The sequence below is a fragment of the Pezoporus flaviventris genome, unplaced genomic scaffold (assembly GCF_033815535.1).
Source record: "Pezoporus flaviventris isolate CSIRO_AGI_PZ_B2104156 unplaced genomic scaffold, CSIRO_AGI_Pfla_v1 ptg000063l, whole genome shotgun sequence".
Classification (NCBI taxonomy): Eukaryota; Metazoa; Chordata; class Aves; order Psittaciformes; family Psittacidae; genus Pezoporus; species Pezoporus flaviventris.
Window position 1 is genome coordinate 931,215 of NW_026892611.1, and position 19,044 is coordinate 950,258.

Genomic DNA, 19,044 nt, shown 5'->3' on the forward strand with positions numbered 1-19,044 from the left:
TAAATCTACCTTTTAAGTGAAGTTCTACTTTGTTTTGAATTTAGGCCTTGCTAGTTCTTCACCAGTTAGACAGCATCGACTTGTGGAATCCTGATGCACCTATAGAGACATTCTGGGAAATTAGGTATGTAAGTTAACTTGTGTGAATTAGAGAATGGCTGGTTTGATTTGTCTTCTCTTTTGAAATAGCCGAGAGTGTTTTGGGAAAGCTCTGCAACATCAGCATGAATCTGCAGTCAAAATTGTTATGTGTATTCGTGGAAAAGTATCTTGCTTGTGCTATATGAATCTAACAGAAATGAAAGAGGAAACATTCTGCTGGTTTACAGAATGACCCTTCAGCCTGATGTTAAGGTGCCCAAATGATCATTAGTTTGAAAAGTCAGAGACTTTTCCCCCTCATTCAAGTGTTTACTACTTGTTTAAATTCTGTTTTATTCTTTGGGGGCTGAGGGAGTTTATGCTGGCTCTGTAAGTGTGTATTTGCTGATCTTGACTCTGAAGCCCTCACCTAAAGAAAGTAGTAGCTTGTGCTGATCCAAGATCTCCATTTGTCTTTCCTTTGTATTTGAAGAACTTTTTATAACTTCACAGCAGCTATTGCAGTTACTTCTTGGGGAATATTAAGGGAAATTTAAGTTCTAAACTAGGAATCTGTAAGCTCAAAATGCTAAGAATTGCATGAGCTGAATAATAATAATGATTGGTGATCTAATCTGGTTGGTACTGGTGTTTGAGTTAGAAGAAAGGGAGCAACAGCCTAGGAGGAACTCTCACAGCATCAGCAAATGGGCCTGCATGACTGCTGAGTGTGGCTCAAGGGGCTTGTTATGGGATAGGTTTGGGGCTGAGCCCTGTGTAGATGGGCAATAACTGGAACTCATGGCACTAATTCCTAGCAGTAGGAATGAGTTTGTGCTGCTCGGGCTGGGGGAAACACCCATTAAAATTGACACTAATTTGGACCCTTTGGCAGTTTTAACAGAGAGTGTGAGGCCTGAATGGATATGAAGAAGGAACATCCCTAGATGTGTTCCTTCCAGAACAGAGTTGAGACACGTTGTCAGAGCAGTGTAGGTAAACTTGTACTGCCACTGTCTGTGCTGTATCTGTTCTGGGGATAAATGGAGGATTCCGAAGCGGCAGCCCTGGAGTCCGGACTTCTAACAAGTACCCAAATTGCTTAACTTCCTCTAGGGAGCTGGAGAGACAGCTGGGCGGTGGGAAGGGTCACAGGGGAGCTTCTCATTTAAGCTACACACCTATCTTCTATCTATTATACATTGTAAAACATGATGCTAGTATACGTATAGGATATTTGTGCTAATTGCCTATTTCTATGTCAAATGTAATAATATCTTCAAATGTTGTTGCTAGATTATAAAGCTAATGCTGAGTTTCATTTTGCTGCAGTTCACAAATGCTTTTTTATATCTGCAAGAAGCTAACTAGTCATCAGATGCTGAGCAGTACAGAAATCCTCAAATGGCTGCGAGAGATTCTCATCTGTAGGAACAAATTCCTTCTAAAAAACAAAGTAAGGAAATGGTAACATTTATCTGTGTCAGTTCCTGCTTTTCTGATCAGATATAGAATGTGTAGAATGAAATGTACAATACTGCTGAGCTTGGCTTCTTCAGACTTAATTACATCTAAATTATCATTATGTTAGCATGTGTTCTGTAGAGTAAGCCCAAGAAGCCTGTAGGGCTTTCAGGAGGCAAAGGCATCATTGTGTGCTTACCTCAAGGTGATGTTTTTTGAAGATGACTCTCCAGATAATTTCTTAGGGGGATAATATCATTCTAAGATACATTAATATGGGTAACTATAAATCCCTGAGAGCACCAGCAGTAGAAGTATTGTGTAAATGGTGAAGAGCTTTTCCTTCCTGAAATCCATCAAAAAACGATGTTGATTTATTGTTTTCTTCCCTCTCTTCGCAGCAGTCAGACAGGAGTTCCTGCCACTTCCTCTTCCTTTACGATGTCTCTGGAGGTGGAACTAGTCAGATTTCTCTTGACCATGAAGAGATGATACGCTGTACTCCAGGAGCTACCCTCAGGAAAGGGAAAGGGAATTCTTCCATGGTGAGTAAGATATGATAATAATTCTTCTTAACACTTGGGGAGGAAAACCTGTGTGCAGTACTGTAAAGGATCACAAAATCCAGTATCTGATAAGGTATACCCTTTGACAAACGAGCTTCTCGAGCCTAATTTTTCCTGCTAGTTTTAGCACATCTTTTTATGAGCAAAAATACTAATTCTGGTTTTTAACGTGATCTTTTCCAATAGATTTTCCAAAGTATATGGTTATCCTTATGAAAGGAGCAAGTTCTTAGCCACTTTATTCGTGCAGCAGCATGGAAGAGCTTTGGTCTTGTTTAGGATTGCTTGTTCCTGCTAGAATAAAAGCAGTTTTAAAGAACAATTTGGATAAAACTGGATTTTAATGAAGGTGCCATATTCATAAGGAATATTACCAAATCCTGAATTCTCTGTTTCCCAAGGAAAGCACAGCCGGCTGCAGTGGAACTCCCATCTGTCGCCAAGCCCAAACAAAATTGGAAGTCGCCTTGTACATGTTCTTGTGGAGCCCGGACATCGAGGCAGTGCTCGTTGCAATGTCCTGTTTCCGGCACCTCTGTGAGGAAGCTGATATCAGATGTGGGGTAGATGAAGTCTCTGTGCATAATTTTTTGCCAAACTACAATACTTTCATGGAGTTCGCATCTGTTAGCAATATGATGTCAACAGGTAAGAGTCACGGACCAGTGAAATACCTTTGTACCTGTGTGCTGAGACTGTTGTTTGTGTTTTAGCTTTAAACAGGTTGGGATTCTTGAGTGGATTGCTGCTCCTGTTGTCATTGGAATATCTTAATCAGTGGAGTCGCTAGAAAGAGCAGGGAACTTGGGTGACTGAGTTCAAGATTTTAACGTGTAACAAGAAGAATCCTTTTCTGAACATGTTAAGGGGATGTGTTCCTCTGTTAATAATTTAATTTTTATTACTTCTAAAGATCTCATAATTGATGTGGGTGGGTTTTTAAAAATCATGGTTAAATGTACTGTGCCCCTTTGCAGGGAGAGCAGCTCTTCAGAAGAGAGTGATGGCGTTACTGAGGCGTATTGAGCATCCGACTGCAGGCAACACAGAGGTAACTTCTGAATTGATGTAGTCTTGGCATGCATATTTCTTGAAAACAGAAAATACTGTTGCTGCAAGTGGTCTTGAAGTTAAATCTTGACACAATCTTCCTCTTATTTTAGGCCTGGGAGGATACACATGCAAAATGGGAACAAGCTACAAAACTAATCCTTAACTATCCAAAGACCAAAATGGAAGACGGGCAGGTGACTATGAACCTTTCCATAGTTTCAACCCCTAGAAATTCACAGTAACTCTTTAAGCTTGCTTATTTTGCTAGATTTGAATCTAGAACATGAGCTTTGTAGGCAGACTCCATGAAAGTGCCCCACAAAAATAATTGCAAGCAGTCATTGACTGTGCTTACCAAGAAGTAATTTGACTTCAGTTGCTGTAAGGGAGGTGGAGGCTGAGCTTAAAAATTTGAGTAGTGAAAACTCTGGACTACTACTAGAGAAATGGTGAAATCCCTTTCATTGGAGGGTTTTAAACAAGCTGCTGCCTATCATGATTTAAACACACTATCTGGGTGCAGAGCAGCGGATTGACCAGGCAGCCTGTTTAGTCCCTTTCAGCCTTGCTTTGTCAGCTTGTTTATAAGCAGAGCCTCTGTGTAGATCTCTGTTCTGCTGTTACAGTAAACTGCAAAATGTGAATCTTCAGAAAGCCTGGAATTGTAAACGCAGGATGTGTCACAGAATACTTTAAACTTCTGATGTCTCTCCGTTGGTTTTTTATTAATTGAAGACATTTCATCTCCTGCCATTCTCTTTCAGGTTACTGAAAGTCTTCATAAGACAATTGTGAAGAGACGAATGTCGCATGTCAGTGGGGGAGGTTCCATAGACTTGTCTGACACAGACTCTCTTCAGGAGTGGATCAACATGACAGGGTTCTTATGTGCCCTGGGAGGAGTGTGCCTGCAGCACCGCAGCAATGCAGGGCTGGCCACCTACAGCCCACCCATGGGCCCGGTCAATGAGCGCAAGGGCTCCATGATATCCATGGTGTCCACTGAGGGAAACACAGAGACTCCTGTCAGCAAGTTCATTGATCGGTTATTGACTCTGATGGTCTGTAACCACGAGAAAGTGGGACTTCAGATACGGACTAACATTAAAGATCTGGTGGGTTTGGAGTTGAGTCCAGCACTTTATCCAATGCTGTTTAACAAACTGAAGAACACCATCAGCAAGTTTTTTGATTCTCAAGGACAGGTAAAATGTTGATATATTCCTCCTCATTTGTGTCTTAACTAAAAGCATCAGTCATGTCTTTCACTTAGGAATTGACACTGAAACCTATTGGTGTTCTGTACAAAAGACCTGCAAGCGTTGGGATTGAATTTTGCAGCGTGCATTAATAATTACTGTGCTTGTGATTCCAAGCTATGGTTAACATGGAGTAATTGAAACCATTCTTGAATTCTTAGTGAACTCGGAGTACAGAATCTGTGAGAGAGTTCTTGGAGTCTTTATGGCTGCTAGTATTGACATACTTAGTCTTGACACGCGTTGGAATTCTTTTGGCTAGGTGGTAACTAGAAAATGCTTGTACGTGAGATTTTTGCAATGCTGCAGTGTATTTAGTACCCTTTATTTTTTATTTTTGTGTGTATAAAGAACTAAGACCAGCGTTTTCTTTCTGTAGGTTTTGTTAACTGAGACCAACACCCAATTTGTAGAGCAGACTATTGCTATAATGAAGAATTTGCTTGACAATCACACAGAAGGGAGCTCAGAACACCTTGGACAAGCTAGTATTGAGACAATGATGCTAAATCTGGTTAGGTAAGAAATCCTGTCCACCTTCCTGTACAAAGTAGTTCTTGTAGCATTCCTGGTTTCCTTTCTGTACAGTGCTGGTAGTGGTTAAAAACCAGCTGAAGGGTGGATTTCTGCCCAGTCTTACACGAACAGAAAACTTCTTTGGCCAGATGAAATTTGTTGCTTGTCTTCTGTTGATACAGGGCCTGGTTTTCTGGGAGGGCAAAAATAAAGGTGGCCCAAACACTTGGTGGGTGATTATGCACATCTGCTGGGTCAGCCAGGTTGCAGGTTCCAGCATGGAGCTGAAGAGATTTATCAGCAGTGTGAGCCTTGGAGTGTGAAGTAGCATTAAGTATTTCGTTACTCTCTTTGCCTTTTTTTTCTCCAGGTATGTGCGTGTGCTTGGAAATCTGGTGCATGCAATTCAAATCAAAACTAAGCTCTGCCAGTTAGTAGAAGTAATGATGGAAAGGAGAGATGACCTTTCCTTTTGCCAAGAAATGAAATTTAGGTAGGTATTGATTGCATTATGCATCTTCTAGGACAGTGTAAGGTGGACAAGTGTAACTGTGTTTGGTTATGTGGTTAAAAATATAAACCAAACCCATTCTCACCTATTCCTGCTATAGGGATAGTTTCCCTGTCTCTGGCTTCAGAATAACTTAGAGCCTGGTGCTGCATTAAAATGTTATTCTGATTGTGGGGATACTTAACACGTGTAAAAATGTGTGTGATGCAGACTGGGGAATTACTTGGTATAATAAAATCAGTTCATCTTCAGTGTGTGGGGTCATTCAGTTTGCACTGAACTTGTGATAATTAAGAATGATGCCAGCAGTAGTGAGTGTGTTTGAGGGAAGGGCTATTTAAAAACAAAACCAAGCCTCCTCCAAATCTAAAGCAATGTATCTGTATGTAACAGGAACAAAATGGTCGAGTATTTGACAGACTGGGTTATGGGAACATCTAATCAAGCAACAGATGAGGATGTGAAATGCTTGACAAGGTAAGAAAGAATACACTTAAACTGTTCCTAACGTTGCTAGCTGTGTTCCAGGTGGCATTTCATATCCACAGAGGAGCTGGCACATGTGGACTGCCATAAGTGGTAGTAATTGGAAGGAAAAGAAAAAGCCAGAAACATAAGTTTTGGAGAGCATCGGCAGAATTATATTTAGTGCTAGTCTTAACTAAGGTTTTTATGGCTCTGTTTTGTTTTTTTAGCCATTGAGTTTATTTAATTCCTTTTAATATCCTTTCTGATTTAGCATTAGGACTGAATGCTTTATTTTGCTGTATCTTCATTTGATGCCCTCTGAATAAAATCATCAAACACTATAGTGTTGAATTTGTACTTAACTGGTTTTTTTTTCAGTGGCAAATTTGTGTCGCAGTTGTTGTCCTTAGGAGATACATTGCTTGAACCTGTACCACAAAATGTAATAGCTGTTTTCCTGATGGACAGAGCTTTACTAGAATAACTTCATTCTTAATGATTCTTTTCACCTACAGTTGGATGTATAAGGAAAAAAGACTTGGTACTGGATGGGGAAATTATCAAGGGGGAGGAGAGACTAATTCTGCTGAACTGATTCACAGCTTCTTATAATTCTCTTTTTCAGAGATTTGGACCAAGCAAGCATGGAAGCAGTGGTCTCTCTCCTTGCTGGGCTTCCACTACAGCCTGAAGAAGGAGATGGTGTTGAGTTGATGGAAGCGAAATCTCAGTTATTCCTTAAGTAAATAGTGGCTTTGAACTATTTTTCTGTACAATGACATGAAGTACATGCACTGCGTGACACTTACTGAATGCTATGATTTTTCTTATAGCAGAGATTGTTCCATTATCTGAACAGGAATTCTCTTCTATATATCTCATCTCAAAAATCTCTGCCTCCTGGGTTTATGCAAACAAGTTCATTTAGAAAATAATGATAAAATTGGTTTTTTTTTCTGCTTAATGCAGGTGTATGCTTATTTCCTGGAGGGACTAGCTTGCTTTGGTATTCTATTTTTACCATGAAACCATCTCTTACAAGACATCTGTTTGTAAAGGCACACCTGTGGAGTTCACTTGCTTGGTTTAAGAACACTTCCATACACGCTAGGACAGTGCCTTCTGGTGGATACCTCACATCTGAAAGTTTGGACTCTGCTACAAGAAAGATTACTTGGGGCAGTTAGGAGATTTTTGGGGAGAGAGTCTTGTTGTGTATTTGCTCCTGTATGCACATCATTTCAGACAGTTGCCTTTGCAGGATCTGTTTTACTTATCCAGCTTATTTTCCTTAGGTACTTCACGCTGTTCATGAACCTTCTCAATGACTGCAGTGAAGTTGAAGATGAAAGCGCACAGACAGGAGGCAGGAAACGTGGGATGTCTCGCAGACTGGCTTCGCTCCGGCACTGCACTGTCCTTGCTATGTCCAACTTACTCAATGCAAATGTGGACAGTGGTCTTATGCACTCAATAGGTAAAGTAGTTAGAGATCACTGTGTATAAATGAATACATAATGAAGACATTGGTATTTCATTTATTTTTACATCTTCCTTAGTAGTTCTGGGTTTTTTTGATCAGGCTTGGGCTATCATAAAGACCTCCAAACAAGAGCTACGTTTATGGAAGTCCTCACCAAAATTCTGCAGCAGGGAACAGAATTTGATACCTTAGCAGAAACAGTGCTAGCAGATCGGTTTGAGAGATTGGTGGAGTTGGTTACAATGATGGGTGATCAGGGGGAGCTTCCTATTGCTATGGCTTTAGCCAATGTGGTGCCTTGTTCTCAGTGGGTAAGTTGATTCACACATTTTATTTCCTACATTTTTGAAAATGTTAAGACTTGAAATAAAAAATAATGCAATTATTAAAGGTGTAACAACAGTCTGCTGAAGAGATTAGATCTACCATGCATTATAGATAGCCCTGCTTTAGAAGAGTACTGGATCTGATTGTCGGGTCCTGGTTATAAGCTACATTTTATAGTAAACTTCTAGTTAATGCCTAGGAATAATTTTATACACAGTTATTATAATAAATGCATTTGTTTGGGCTGGTTATTTAGTACAGTTAGTATGTGCTGTAATGCAGACAAACAGAACTGTGTTTGCTCCTCTGGGTTTTATCCAGATGAATTGGGCTTTGTTACGCAGCGGAATAACTGCTTATCTCTCTGTGCAAACCATTATGAATTTGCATGACTTAATATCATGAGGCAGATTTGTAGACAAGCAATAGCATAGGAGAGATTTAAAGAGATTGTGTGTGCTTAGTTTGATATTTGTATGCAAGACTCCATAGCAAATGTAATGCATTAATAGAGACTGCTCAGTGTTTTTGTCTTGGTTCTTTGTTTTGTACTTGGCCTGGCTCACTGCTAGTCAGGTTAACATCTCATTGCTTCTTTTAAGGATGAGCTAGCTCGTGTCCTGGTCACACTCTTTGATTCCCGGCACTTGCTCTACCAGCTCCTCTGGAATATGTTTTCAAAGGAAGTTGAGCTAGCTGACTCCATGCAGACACTCTTCCGAGGAAACAGCTTAGCCAGTAAAATAATGACTTTCTGTTTTAAGGTGAGTTATCGAATCTTCCTCCTGCTACAGATCACCTCAGTGACAGGAAAAGTTTAGTAATGTGGAAATACAAACTACCACTGTATAAATTGATCTGTTTCAGAAGGGAAACTATGATACAGAAACACCAATTTAACAGAAAACTGGCTTGTGCCAAAGCAAATCGAGTGTTTTCAGGCTCTTTTAACACAGAATTGTGGAGTGTTCCTGTGAATTTTGATGTTAACCTGGCACCCATTCGGATTTTCTTTCTACGCAGGTGTATGGTGCTACGTATCTGCAGAAGCTTTTGGAGCCTTTATTAAGGACTGTGATCACATCCTCTGAATGGCAGCATGTTAGCTTTGAGGTGGATCCAACAAGGTTTGAGATTCAAGGGGGGGAGCAGATGTATTTGTAAGCATGAGTCCCATTGGAAATGTAAGAGGATTCCTTTTTCCTCATTGCTAATACTTTTCTCATACTGTTATACTTTTCCACTCCTCACTTTGCCAGACACATAATTGTATCTGCAATCCTTATACCCAGAGCTGCCCAACAAAGCAGGATGAGTTTTGCTGCATGTCCTCTAAACCCTGAGAGAGTAAGGAGGATAGAGAGCTCTTGCAGGGCCTCTTTTACTTGCTACTTCAGGCTTTTATGTAGGACACCAATATGGGGATTTCCTGCAGTACCAGAAAGCATCTGCTTTAAGTCATTGAGTTAATTACAGAAGCAAGATGGAATGAATGCATGTTGTGTGTCGTGTTTTTGCTTTAGTTTCTCTTCTGTCACTTCAAGACTTGCATTCAGCAGCTGCTGCTCTGTTGCTTTGAATTAACTGCTGGGATAACTCTTAAGTATTTGTCTTTGAAGTAGCTTACCAAAAGCCGGGCCTTCTATTAATAGTTAACTCTCAAATATCTGTCTACCTCAAGAATTGCTCTCAGAGAAACCATCGTCAAACTGATAATGCAGTTATCAGTTGGGGTTATGTTATGCATGTCTTTGTATGGAACAGTGTGAGAGAATCCCACTTAGAGCTGCCTGGTTGTTGCTGAGTTTTAAATGACCTTATGTTTGTAATTTGTGGTTTAAAATACTGATGGAAACTTGTGTGTGAAAGATTATAAAGATTTCTGTTTACCCTGGAAATAAGTTACTACCAAACATAAGTACAGCTAATATCATTCGCTTGATTGCTGGCCATACATGTGTGGGTCTGTTTCAGGCTGGAGCCCACGGAGAGCCTTGAGGAGAACCAGAGGAGTCTCTTGCAAATGACAGAAAAGTTTTTCCATGCCATCATTAACTCCTCTTCCGAGTTCCCACCACAGCTCCGCAGTGTGTGCCATTGTTTGTACCAGGTATGCTGGCACTGGGTGCCTCCCCAACCCCTGGGCTTTGCTCTTGTCATTGTAGCAGTTTGGAGCTTGGGCCAGTACTGGGTGCATTGTGTCATTGTTAAGGACTATTTTCAGATGTTTGTTAAATAGCAGGGATCTAAACATAGGGACTCTGCTCTGTCTCGCTCCTGTTGCTCTGTGTAGCAGCTCAGGAGCAGGTTGCTGAGTCCAGAACACTTACAGGTCTGTCTGTTCTTTGTGTGTTTCTGATGGATTTAGCTGCTGCTAAAAATGCCAGTGGGGGATACTCCTGCTGCCCTCAGGGCTCATAGGAAATACAACTTCTAGTCCTGTTGGAGGGTCTTAGAGGAGAGCTGTGCATGGCATTGTATTTGAGCTGTGGTCTCAGTTAAGTGGTCTGAAGAGCTGCTTTTGGCCTTTCAGCCATGGAGTCTGTATCTCAGGTCTGAGGTGAAGCAAGGAAAAGAGATTTTCAGAGCTGTGTGAACTCATTGTGAGCAATAACAAAATTCCACCCAAGGCAGTCTGGTTGTATTCTTACAGTGAAGCTGTATTAATAAATACAACTGCTGTAATTCTCAGAACTTACAAGTGGGAAACAGTGAATTTTGTGTGGTGACTGTTGTGGATCTTGGGTTGTTATTGTGAGCTGCTGGAGTGAATTGGGCATGTAAGTGACGTGCCCAGTATAAGTTGTCTAAATGGCTTCTAATGTCATCAGTTTCTTTTCCTGCCAGTGGCTGGGTTCAGGTTGGTTTGGGGTGATTTTGGTTTCTTAGGATTTATTTTTGTTTTAAACTGGGAAATAAGGGGTGAGGTTGGTTTCCTTCAAGTTCAGATGGCCACAGTATCACAGGCATTGGCTGGGAATATATTTGAGTGTTACTGAAGATGTCACGCACAGCCTTGGGTGTTGCTTCTGTTACTTGATGCTCCATTATCCTTATGTCTGTTCCTAGAATTGCTTTTCTATGCTGGGATGTATCAACTTTATTTCCACTTCAGGGATACATTGCTAGAAATTCTTTTCTATGCAAACCATTTTTAATTCCTACATGAAATGGGATTCCTAAGAGGTACTCACCAGTGGCATTGCCAGAGGTTGTCCTATGGAAGCATATCAGTCTGTTTGCTTTACTTTTTATTGGTAACAAGGGTAGTTTGTTCCTGAAAGAGGTGGTTTAGTGGTAAATATACAAGTGGTATTAACTGATGCTTAGCTTCAACACATATTACTGTTTCTAGTAACACCTGTATTTGTATACAAATAGTGTATCAATTATTCTGTACTTTGAAATTCCAGAGTTTTGAAGAGTCTGAGCTTTATCTGAAAGTACAATTGAAATCTGATTTTTTGTGGGTATTAATCTATTTTTAATCTTAAGAACCAAATAGGTGATTTTAATAAGGTAACTTCATTTTTGTACGGTGAACGTGTGCCATCCCAAGCAATAGTGTAAGTCTAAATGAGACTGAATTTTGTGGTGTCTTTTACACTTGGATTATTAAAGTAAATGTGTGTGTTCTGTAACTGATTTGTAGCTAATTTTAATTAGCATAGTAACAGCATGGCAGTGGTTCATTTAGTTGGATATTGGGCCTACACTGGGTGTTTCCGTTAGCAGAACAGAGCCCTGTTTTCATCTGGGAACATCATGTAACAGTTACTGTGACAGATGTGCCCTGGCTCATTCTCAGGTAAGGTACGTACAGGAGAGTTATGTGGTCATGAACAAGCCTGATCCCAGTAACTCGTACAAAGAATTTGTGCTGGATGCTTCATAAAACCCACACAAAAAGATGTGATTTTTCTTAACAGAGGGAAATTCTACTTGCTTCCAGTGCAGTAGCCAATGGATAGAGAATGGATACGACTGATCAGAGCTAGCTCTGTAGAGCTTGCACAAAGAAATTTGGCAGAGGCACCTTTGATTAAATATTAATAGGTCTTGCACAAATTGGAGCTATTTAATGTAGCGGGGTTAGCAGCAGAGCTGGCCCTGGCTAGCTTTCACACTCCCAACCCACCTTTCTTTTTACTCTGTCACATTCTAAAGTTGTAGAAATTCTCTTCCGGTTCCATTCCATGTGATATTCTAAAGGTGATTTGAACTATTGCTCTCAAACTGCTCACTATGGCTAGCTGTCTGTTGCTAGAGGTGTTGCTTGCTTAGGGGTGCTAATTCACTGTTACAGCTGCTAGGAAGGATGTGGGATGAGGCACAGAGGCCAAAACATACCTCTGAGCAGGGGAGCCCAGCGCTGGTGATCTATAGCTTTGCTCAAATCCTGATGGGAAATAATGAGAGAGTGTGATGCTTCTTGGTGGGTCCCTTTACATTTAGATGCAATGCAGAACTAAGCACCAATGAAACAGTCGGATACCTTGATTTGGAAATCTCTAATAAATTAATGTAGCCCCGCTGGCTTTTTTCTTCCTTTTTCCACAGAGTGTTTTGTGGCAGTGTTTAGCTATCAAAGTAGTAATAACCATAACGATTCAGATCTCACTAAATTGAAGGACACACAGAGAAACATTGGGAAGATTTAAAACTCTAAATTTATTTTAAAAGTAATATGTATTTCAAAGGTATAACGCTTTACTATTTTTCATATTAACACTATTTGGGGATGGTGAAATACATTTGAAAGCTGAATATACCATTTAATGCCCAATATCGTGTATCATGAGCACATTAATGTGGTTTGACATTTAATCTAGCCAGAAATAGTAGAAATGATTGAAACGCAACATTTGCTTGTTTTGTATTTAGTGCTTTGTAAATAAGATGTAATAAAATTGTGGAATAAAAACTCCATCATCAGTCTTTAGTTGATATATTTCATTTTCTGTTGGTTATGTTTGTTACATTTTACTGTGTAATTTATGTACAAGTCAACATTGGTTTTTTGTTGCTGTATGTAGTTGGTGCTGTGACTTGTTTGTGCTCATCTCTGTTCTGTAGGCAACTTGCCACTCTCTACTGAATAAAGCTACCGTAAAAGAAAAAAAGGAAAACAAAAAATCAGTAAGTTTGGAGACCTTTTTCTTAGCCATTTCTTTCAAAGCACAACGGAAACCTTTTGCTGTTTGTTCAGAACATCTTCACTTCAGTCTATTTGACCTCACTGTAAAATCATTCTACTAATTCTGGCACAAAATAGCTTTCATTTCAATTAACACTGGAATTAAGTTATATTTAAAATATTCTCTGTGTGCCTATTTGAGTAAACAAGAGACATTTTAACGTGACTGCTTAGTGTTTAATACTCTGGTTCTTCTGCCCTTGCCACCGTCTTCAAATTACCAAAAAATGCGGAAGAAAAATGTTCTCTTTGGTTTGGGGGAAAATCTGAGCCTGCTTTAACACTCTGGCAGATAACTTGACTGCAGCTTGCTTCCTGGGGGAAGAACAAGTAATGCATATGGCTTACTGAAAAGGAAAGAGCTTTTTATGACTTGTTTCTGATACATTTCATTTTGTTTGCCTTGTGACTGAGCAATAAAATTCAGCGCTTGTATTTATTTACAGAGAAAAGCAGATTTCCCAGGATCAGCACCTTGCTGGCTGAGAGAGATTGGATACACAGATAGTGATAGCGGTGTCATTAAAAGATAAGACTTAGCTGTTGACAGTGACCTCAAAATAAAAAGTATGAATAAAACAGAGGCAGAATGGAAATTCAGGCTTTCATTAAATGCTCCCTTATTTTTTGCTGTAATTGAACAGAATAATAACCATGTTTAAATGCAAAATCTGTGTGCAAAGTAGTGTTTTACAAGAGAATATTATCAGTAATTGCAACACAAGGTAACTGAATGAAGCTCCTATGGAACCAAAGTGATTCTTGATATATAGTCTATATACTAATGCCTTTACCTGTTTTAAGAAGCATGATTTGAGATTGCACTACTTACGTGTTGAAGTGTTTCGGTAAAATTGGGTTTGGTTTTTATTTGTCTTAAACAATATAACCTAAACTACAAAGCCTGCTAATTGTATTCTGTGAAAGGTAGAATCTGTCTTGTTTTGATTAACTGTTGTTGCTCATAAGAAAATTCACATATAAATGTTGGACCATTCTGGAACATGTAGTACATTTAAAAATATCAGGGAGCTTATCTTTAACTTTCCAAAGTCAAATGAAAGATACCTAGAAATAGATCATCCTCTTAGTAATATGTAGTTGGTATCCTAAAAATAAAGGAGATTTCTCTTTTCTTACAACATTTTCAGATTATTTTATTTTCCTAGATAGCAAAGAATGATATTTTAAATCTGTAGTTCTTCTATCAAATTCCTACTGGGTGATGTTGGACAGTGTTGGCAGAGTAGAGCACTGGCCATGCAGCTCTGGCTCAATCTCTTTCCTCCTTTGGCAAATCTGTTGAGATGTAATGGTTCTGAAGAGTATTTCTACAAAGATCTCCTTCCCCAACATTTGAAAATCCTCCTGAAGCTTTACAATGGGTCTGGCTGCTGGAGAGGCTCTTGAAGCAGTGCTGAGATTATAAATACACAGAGAAAAGACCCACTAATGTAAACCAGAATTGTCTCTATTTGATGGGAAAGACTGTGTAGCCCAAGTACGAGCATACAGCATTTGTCTGCTGTACTGTCAGTGGTAGGGTGCTGGAATTAAGGGTCTGTAACACTAAAATACACCTTATCTTTGTCCAGTAGCTATTGTAGCAGTTTCACCCTAGCAAGGACGGTGGGTGAAAGCTGCAGTAAAGCCATTTAGTGCCCTGTTGCCCTGATCTGGCTGTCTTGTGATCCAGACCTGTCAAGGCAGGAGAGCCCTGCACAAATGTACTGAGCTTGATCCATGTGACAAGAGTGCTAAAAGCTGGATTCCCCGCGAGGCTTTGCTCAGCTTGCTTTCCCTTTTCCTGAACGCAGAAATATTGTTTGTACTTCTCAACTTCATAGGTGGTTAGCCAGCGGTTCCCTCAGAACAGCATCGGAGCCGTCGGAAGCGCCATGTTCCTCCGGTTCATCAACCCTGCGATCGTCTCCCCTTACGAGGCAGGGATTTTAGATAAAAAGCCTCCACCAAGAATTGAAAGGGGATTGAAACTGATGTCAAAGGTGAATCAATGAATGGGTTTGTTTGGCCGTTTTGTTCTACCTGGTTAAGTTCTGCTCTTTGACCACTGCGACTACCTGCAAGTAGGTAAAACTTGTAGCTGTTTGTAGCAGCCACCCAGTTCCCTTAAAGCGCAGAGTCCCTACTGAGTTTATACGTCATGACATTAACATTGCAGCTCACAGCAGTGTAAGTATGGGGAACAGTCTGTATGGAAAAAGCTGCTTTGCCAAAATGCTGTGTAAGGTGACAGAATGCCTTCTGCTCCTCACTGGAGCTTCTCACCTTGCTTCAGATCAGAAACCAATGTTACTTGGAGCACAGCGAGAATAATAGCAGCCAGCTATCGGTTAAGTTCATACTGGTGCCAAGGAAGTGATTTTTCCCATCTTTAATCTCATTTGGTGGGGTTTCCTGTAGAAATTTAAAAAAAGGTGTAATGATGGAGTACAAATTCCGTGCATATCACCCATTTAATGTTGTGAAATTACAGTTTTCTTTAAATAGGCATTGCCTGTACGTGTCTGCACCATTTCCAGAAGAAATAGTTAACGTGTAATAAATGGGTTTGAAAGGTGTTTTATTTTCCTTGTCTAAACCCAAATAAGGTTTATAAATGAGGGAAGTAAATTTCTAGTATTAAAAGTATTTGAAAGAAAATACTTTGCAAGTGAACATATTTTGGGTTACTTGGCTTATTGGTCTTTTCTTGTCCTGAGGTTTCACAGCAAGTTAAAATGAATATTTCTGACAGTGAAGTTACACTAACTACCACAACACTTAATGCATTCAACCTCTTTACCATCTTTTTATGATGTAGATTCTTCAGAGCATTGCCAACCACGTTCTGTTTACAAAAGAGGAACATATGCGGCCTTTTAATGATTTTGTAAAAAGCAATTTTGATGCAGCGCGAAGGTAAGGCCTTGGGGGAACTTGCACAGAGAGTGTTGGCTGTAATGTTCTTCCAGCCTTTTAACTGACGTTGAGTCCTGTTGGCAGATTTCCTTGCCACGCTTATGGTTATTACTGGTTTTGAACTCTAGGTTCTTCCTTGACATTGCATCTGATTGCCCAGCGAGTGACACTGTCAATCACAGCCTGTCTTTCATCAGCGATGGCAACGTGCTGGCTTTGCACCGGCTGCTGTGGAACAACCAGGAGAAAATTGGCCAGTACCTTTCCAGCAACAGGTGAGTCTGCACACCCATGGTGAAGGGAGTTGCTGATGGGAAGCAACCATAGATGTGTGTGTATGATTAAAGAAGGACTTTTAAGTAACACGCTGTTTCTAGGGACCACAAGGCTGTTGGAAGACGACCTTTTGACAAGATGGCGACTCTTCTTGCCTACTTGGGTCCTCCTGAGCACAAACCCGTGGCAGACACCCATTGGTCCAGTTTAAATCTCACAAGTTCCAAATTTGAAGAGTTTATGACGAGGTAATGAGATTGGGTGAACTTAAAAGTTGCAAATAAAGAGGGTTTGGGATTTCTTTGTATAGTTATTTTTTACAAGGCTGTTGTTGAAGCTGATGTCAATGTGTTCCTTTTCAGGCATCAGGTACATGAAAAAGAGGAGTTCAAAGCACTGAAAACATTAAATATTTTCTACCAAGCTGGGACATCGAAAGCTGGCAATCCTGTCTTCTACTACATTGCTCGGCGGTAAGCAATCTTTCACCTTTCTTGTCTGGAATTAGCATGTAAAGTCAAAAGGATCAAGTGTATTTAAGAACAGGGCCCCAACTTGGTAACAAACAATCTGAATATAGATGATTTGTCACATTTTGGTGGCAGTACGATTTCTGTGTTGGCCAAATATCAAGTGCAGGTGAATCTGCTTTACATAATCATGCATAAGGGCTGTTGATAATGAGAACTGTGAGGTTTTATGAACGGTATCTTCATACCCTTCACTTACAAACAATTCAACTTCTTTGGTTTGCGTCCTTATCTGAGATAGCACAAGACCATTAGCATCATGAAATGCTGATTGGGATTTGGGTGTGCGATATTCCTTGGAAAAAGGTGCCAGCTCAGTGGGTGACTGTTTGTACACAGATGCTTGAGAGTAAACCTTTCCAAGTCTGGGCAAGCTACTAATGGGCCCTAATAAAGCCAATGTATAGATGATAAAGGAGGATTCCTCTTGTTTATCATGTCACCAACTGCTGAGTGCAACTACAGTAATCACAGTGTTGTTGTGTTGGGGGTGTACATTGAAATTTGGCTGTGAAACACATCCAGAAGAGAAATCGCCTGTTGAGACAATATGTGTAAAATTGGAAAAGGAGAACATTAAACACTAAGGACTGCAAAGTACTTTTTAATTATCAGTTTACTGGAGCTGATCACACAGTGAGATGGCACTCATATAAAAAATGACAGGCAAATGCCCGAAATAAGTCATTTCATCTTCATCTTTGGTGCTTTGTCATCTTTCCTACTAAGAGGGATGTGGCCAAGTGGTGCCTATTTGTGGTGTTTGTCTTGTGGTTCTGAGCCTGACGTCGTGTTTAAAGGTGTGAAATGTGGAAGGACAGTTTGGATCGGAGCTGCCAGGATGTTTGAGGGCTGGCAGCAGTCTGGGGGTTTTTGGTGGGGTTTTTTGGGGGTAGATTGAGATCTTGTTGCTAGGACATTGTTGAGTCATTTCACTGATCTCGCTGGATGGGTTTATACCCTTCTTGTGCTGTGAAATTTAATTCCTTCTGTCATTTCTTCTTCACATTTTGTTTCCTGGGCAACAACCTGGCTTCTGAAGCCGGTGTTCTCCTGGCTTTGATCTCCACACTGTTAAAAAATGATCAATAAATATTGATCCTGAAGTCCTGCCATGGAGTTTTAAAGCTGATCCCCAGCTAATTAATAGGAACACAAACCTCTGAGTTATTGCTTCAGACCGCAGCAATTTTAACCTTTCAGAAGCAGCGTGTTGCTGTTGCACCATGTGCCAGACCTTTTTTTGGGTGTTTTGAACGTTGTGCTGAAATGCTAAATGGTGGTTTTGGAAAAAGGAATGTCGCTGGGAATAGATGGTTTGGTATTTAACACGGAGTCACTGACCAGCGTGTTTAAAACCCGGTGGCGCCAGATTCACATCTGTGTCCATCAGTTTCCTTTCATTTTGACTGCACTGTTGCCAAGCAACAAGTGCACGACTCCCACGATTCCCAGCCCACTCCCTGTGCCGATATCACCTCATTTGTATTCCAGAAAAATACAAGGAAAACCAAATCGCAGTCTGCTGTGTTGAAAACAGTCTCAGTAAGAGCCCTCCTGCTTGCACCGACCCAGGCAAGGTTTGGGTGGAGGGCATGGCCCTGGGACTTGGGATGCCATCTTGCTTTGAAACCCATCCGCAGTTGTTTTGTATCCTAGCTTCCCAGTCCTGAGTGTGTGGAAATCCTGTGTCTTTGGAAAAACCCCACAGCCCCATTTGCACTTCCAGGATTTGAGCAGGATGCTCAAGACTTTGAAGTCATCCATTCTGGGGACTCAGTTTGCCCCAAGCACCTTCTGGAAAACAGTGTTTTTTCATAGCGTTCCCTAAATCATCTCATTATGGGTGAAACATTCATAGAGCTTTTAAAGCCAATTCCATGCAGGATTTTTGCATGCAGTAGAATTTGCTGTCCTGTATTGCATTGTTCAGCAAAGACACGTGGAGTATTTGATGTCATTTCCTCAGCTCGAGGCAGTTGAGTCACAGCACCTCATTTTGTGATGTCTGTCCTACCTTGCAAGCAAAGCTGTGTGGGATGAAGCCATATGGATGGGATAATTCTAGGAAATACCTAGTTCTCAACACAGTAAGTAGGTTGATGCTGTTTGTAGCCAGTCAGTAGTTGGCAAATACATTGTCCAAAGAGGGTGGCCGGCAGTGATGGTTTTTAATGCTGATCCCAGGGAAAATACGTGGAACTTGTGCAAGTGGGCAGCTCTCTGTCACTGCCAGTAGCCACTTGTGCTGGCCATTGAAGGTATTGTGCACAAGCTGCTTGTGGTGTAGGTTGTCTAAGCTTTGACTTGGATAACTAGTTCTTGTATAATTAAAATGTATATGAAATGTCTTTAGGGTTTTATAAGTTTTCTGCTCTATTAAACATTGAG

At 40.5% G+C, this 19,044-nt stretch overlaps 1 protein-coding gene across 4 annotated transcripts in view; it reads left to right on the forward strand.

Moving 5' to 3' along the window:
• Positions 1-19,044, forward strand: part of NF1 (neurofibromin 1) — a 70,229-nt gene that overhangs the window by 21,842 nt on the left and 29,343 nt on the right. For 2 of the 4 annotated variants that reach the window (XM_061469932.1, XM_061469933.1), the window contains 22 exons: positions 45-124; positions 1,414-1,537; positions 1,947-2,090; positions 2,513-2,759; positions 3,089-3,162; positions 3,275-3,358; positions 3,929-4,369; positions 4,803-4,942; positions 5,310-5,432; positions 5,844-5,927; positions 6,544-6,660; positions 7,214-7,395; positions 7,501-7,712; positions 8,331-8,492; positions 8,752-8,855; positions 9,703-9,838; positions 12,805-12,867; positions 14,773-14,931; positions 15,750-15,847; positions 15,976-16,122; positions 16,225-16,371; positions 16,486-16,596. In XM_061469932.1, the coding sequence (XP_061325916.1) occupies positions 45-124; positions 1,414-1,537; positions 1,947-2,090; positions 2,513-2,759; positions 3,089-3,162; positions 3,275-3,358; positions 3,929-4,369; positions 4,803-4,942; positions 5,310-5,432; positions 5,844-5,927; positions 6,544-6,660; positions 7,214-7,395; positions 7,501-7,712; positions 8,331-8,492; positions 8,752-8,855; positions 9,703-9,838; positions 12,805-12,867; positions 14,773-14,931; positions 15,750-15,847; positions 15,976-16,122; positions 16,225-16,371; positions 16,486-16,596 (3,179 nt within the window). The remainder of the gene's footprint in view (positions 1-44; positions 125-1,413; positions 1,538-1,946; positions 2,091-2,512; positions 2,760-3,088; positions 3,163-3,274; positions 3,359-3,928; positions 4,370-4,802; positions 4,943-5,309; positions 5,433-5,843; positions 5,928-6,543; positions 6,661-7,213; positions 7,396-7,500; positions 7,713-8,330; positions 8,493-8,751; positions 8,856-9,702; positions 9,839-12,804; positions 12,868-14,772; positions 14,932-15,749; positions 15,848-15,975; positions 16,123-16,224; positions 16,372-16,485; positions 16,597-19,044) is intronic. The other 2 variants (XM_061469934.1, XM_061469935.1) reach the window with 1 other exon arrangement.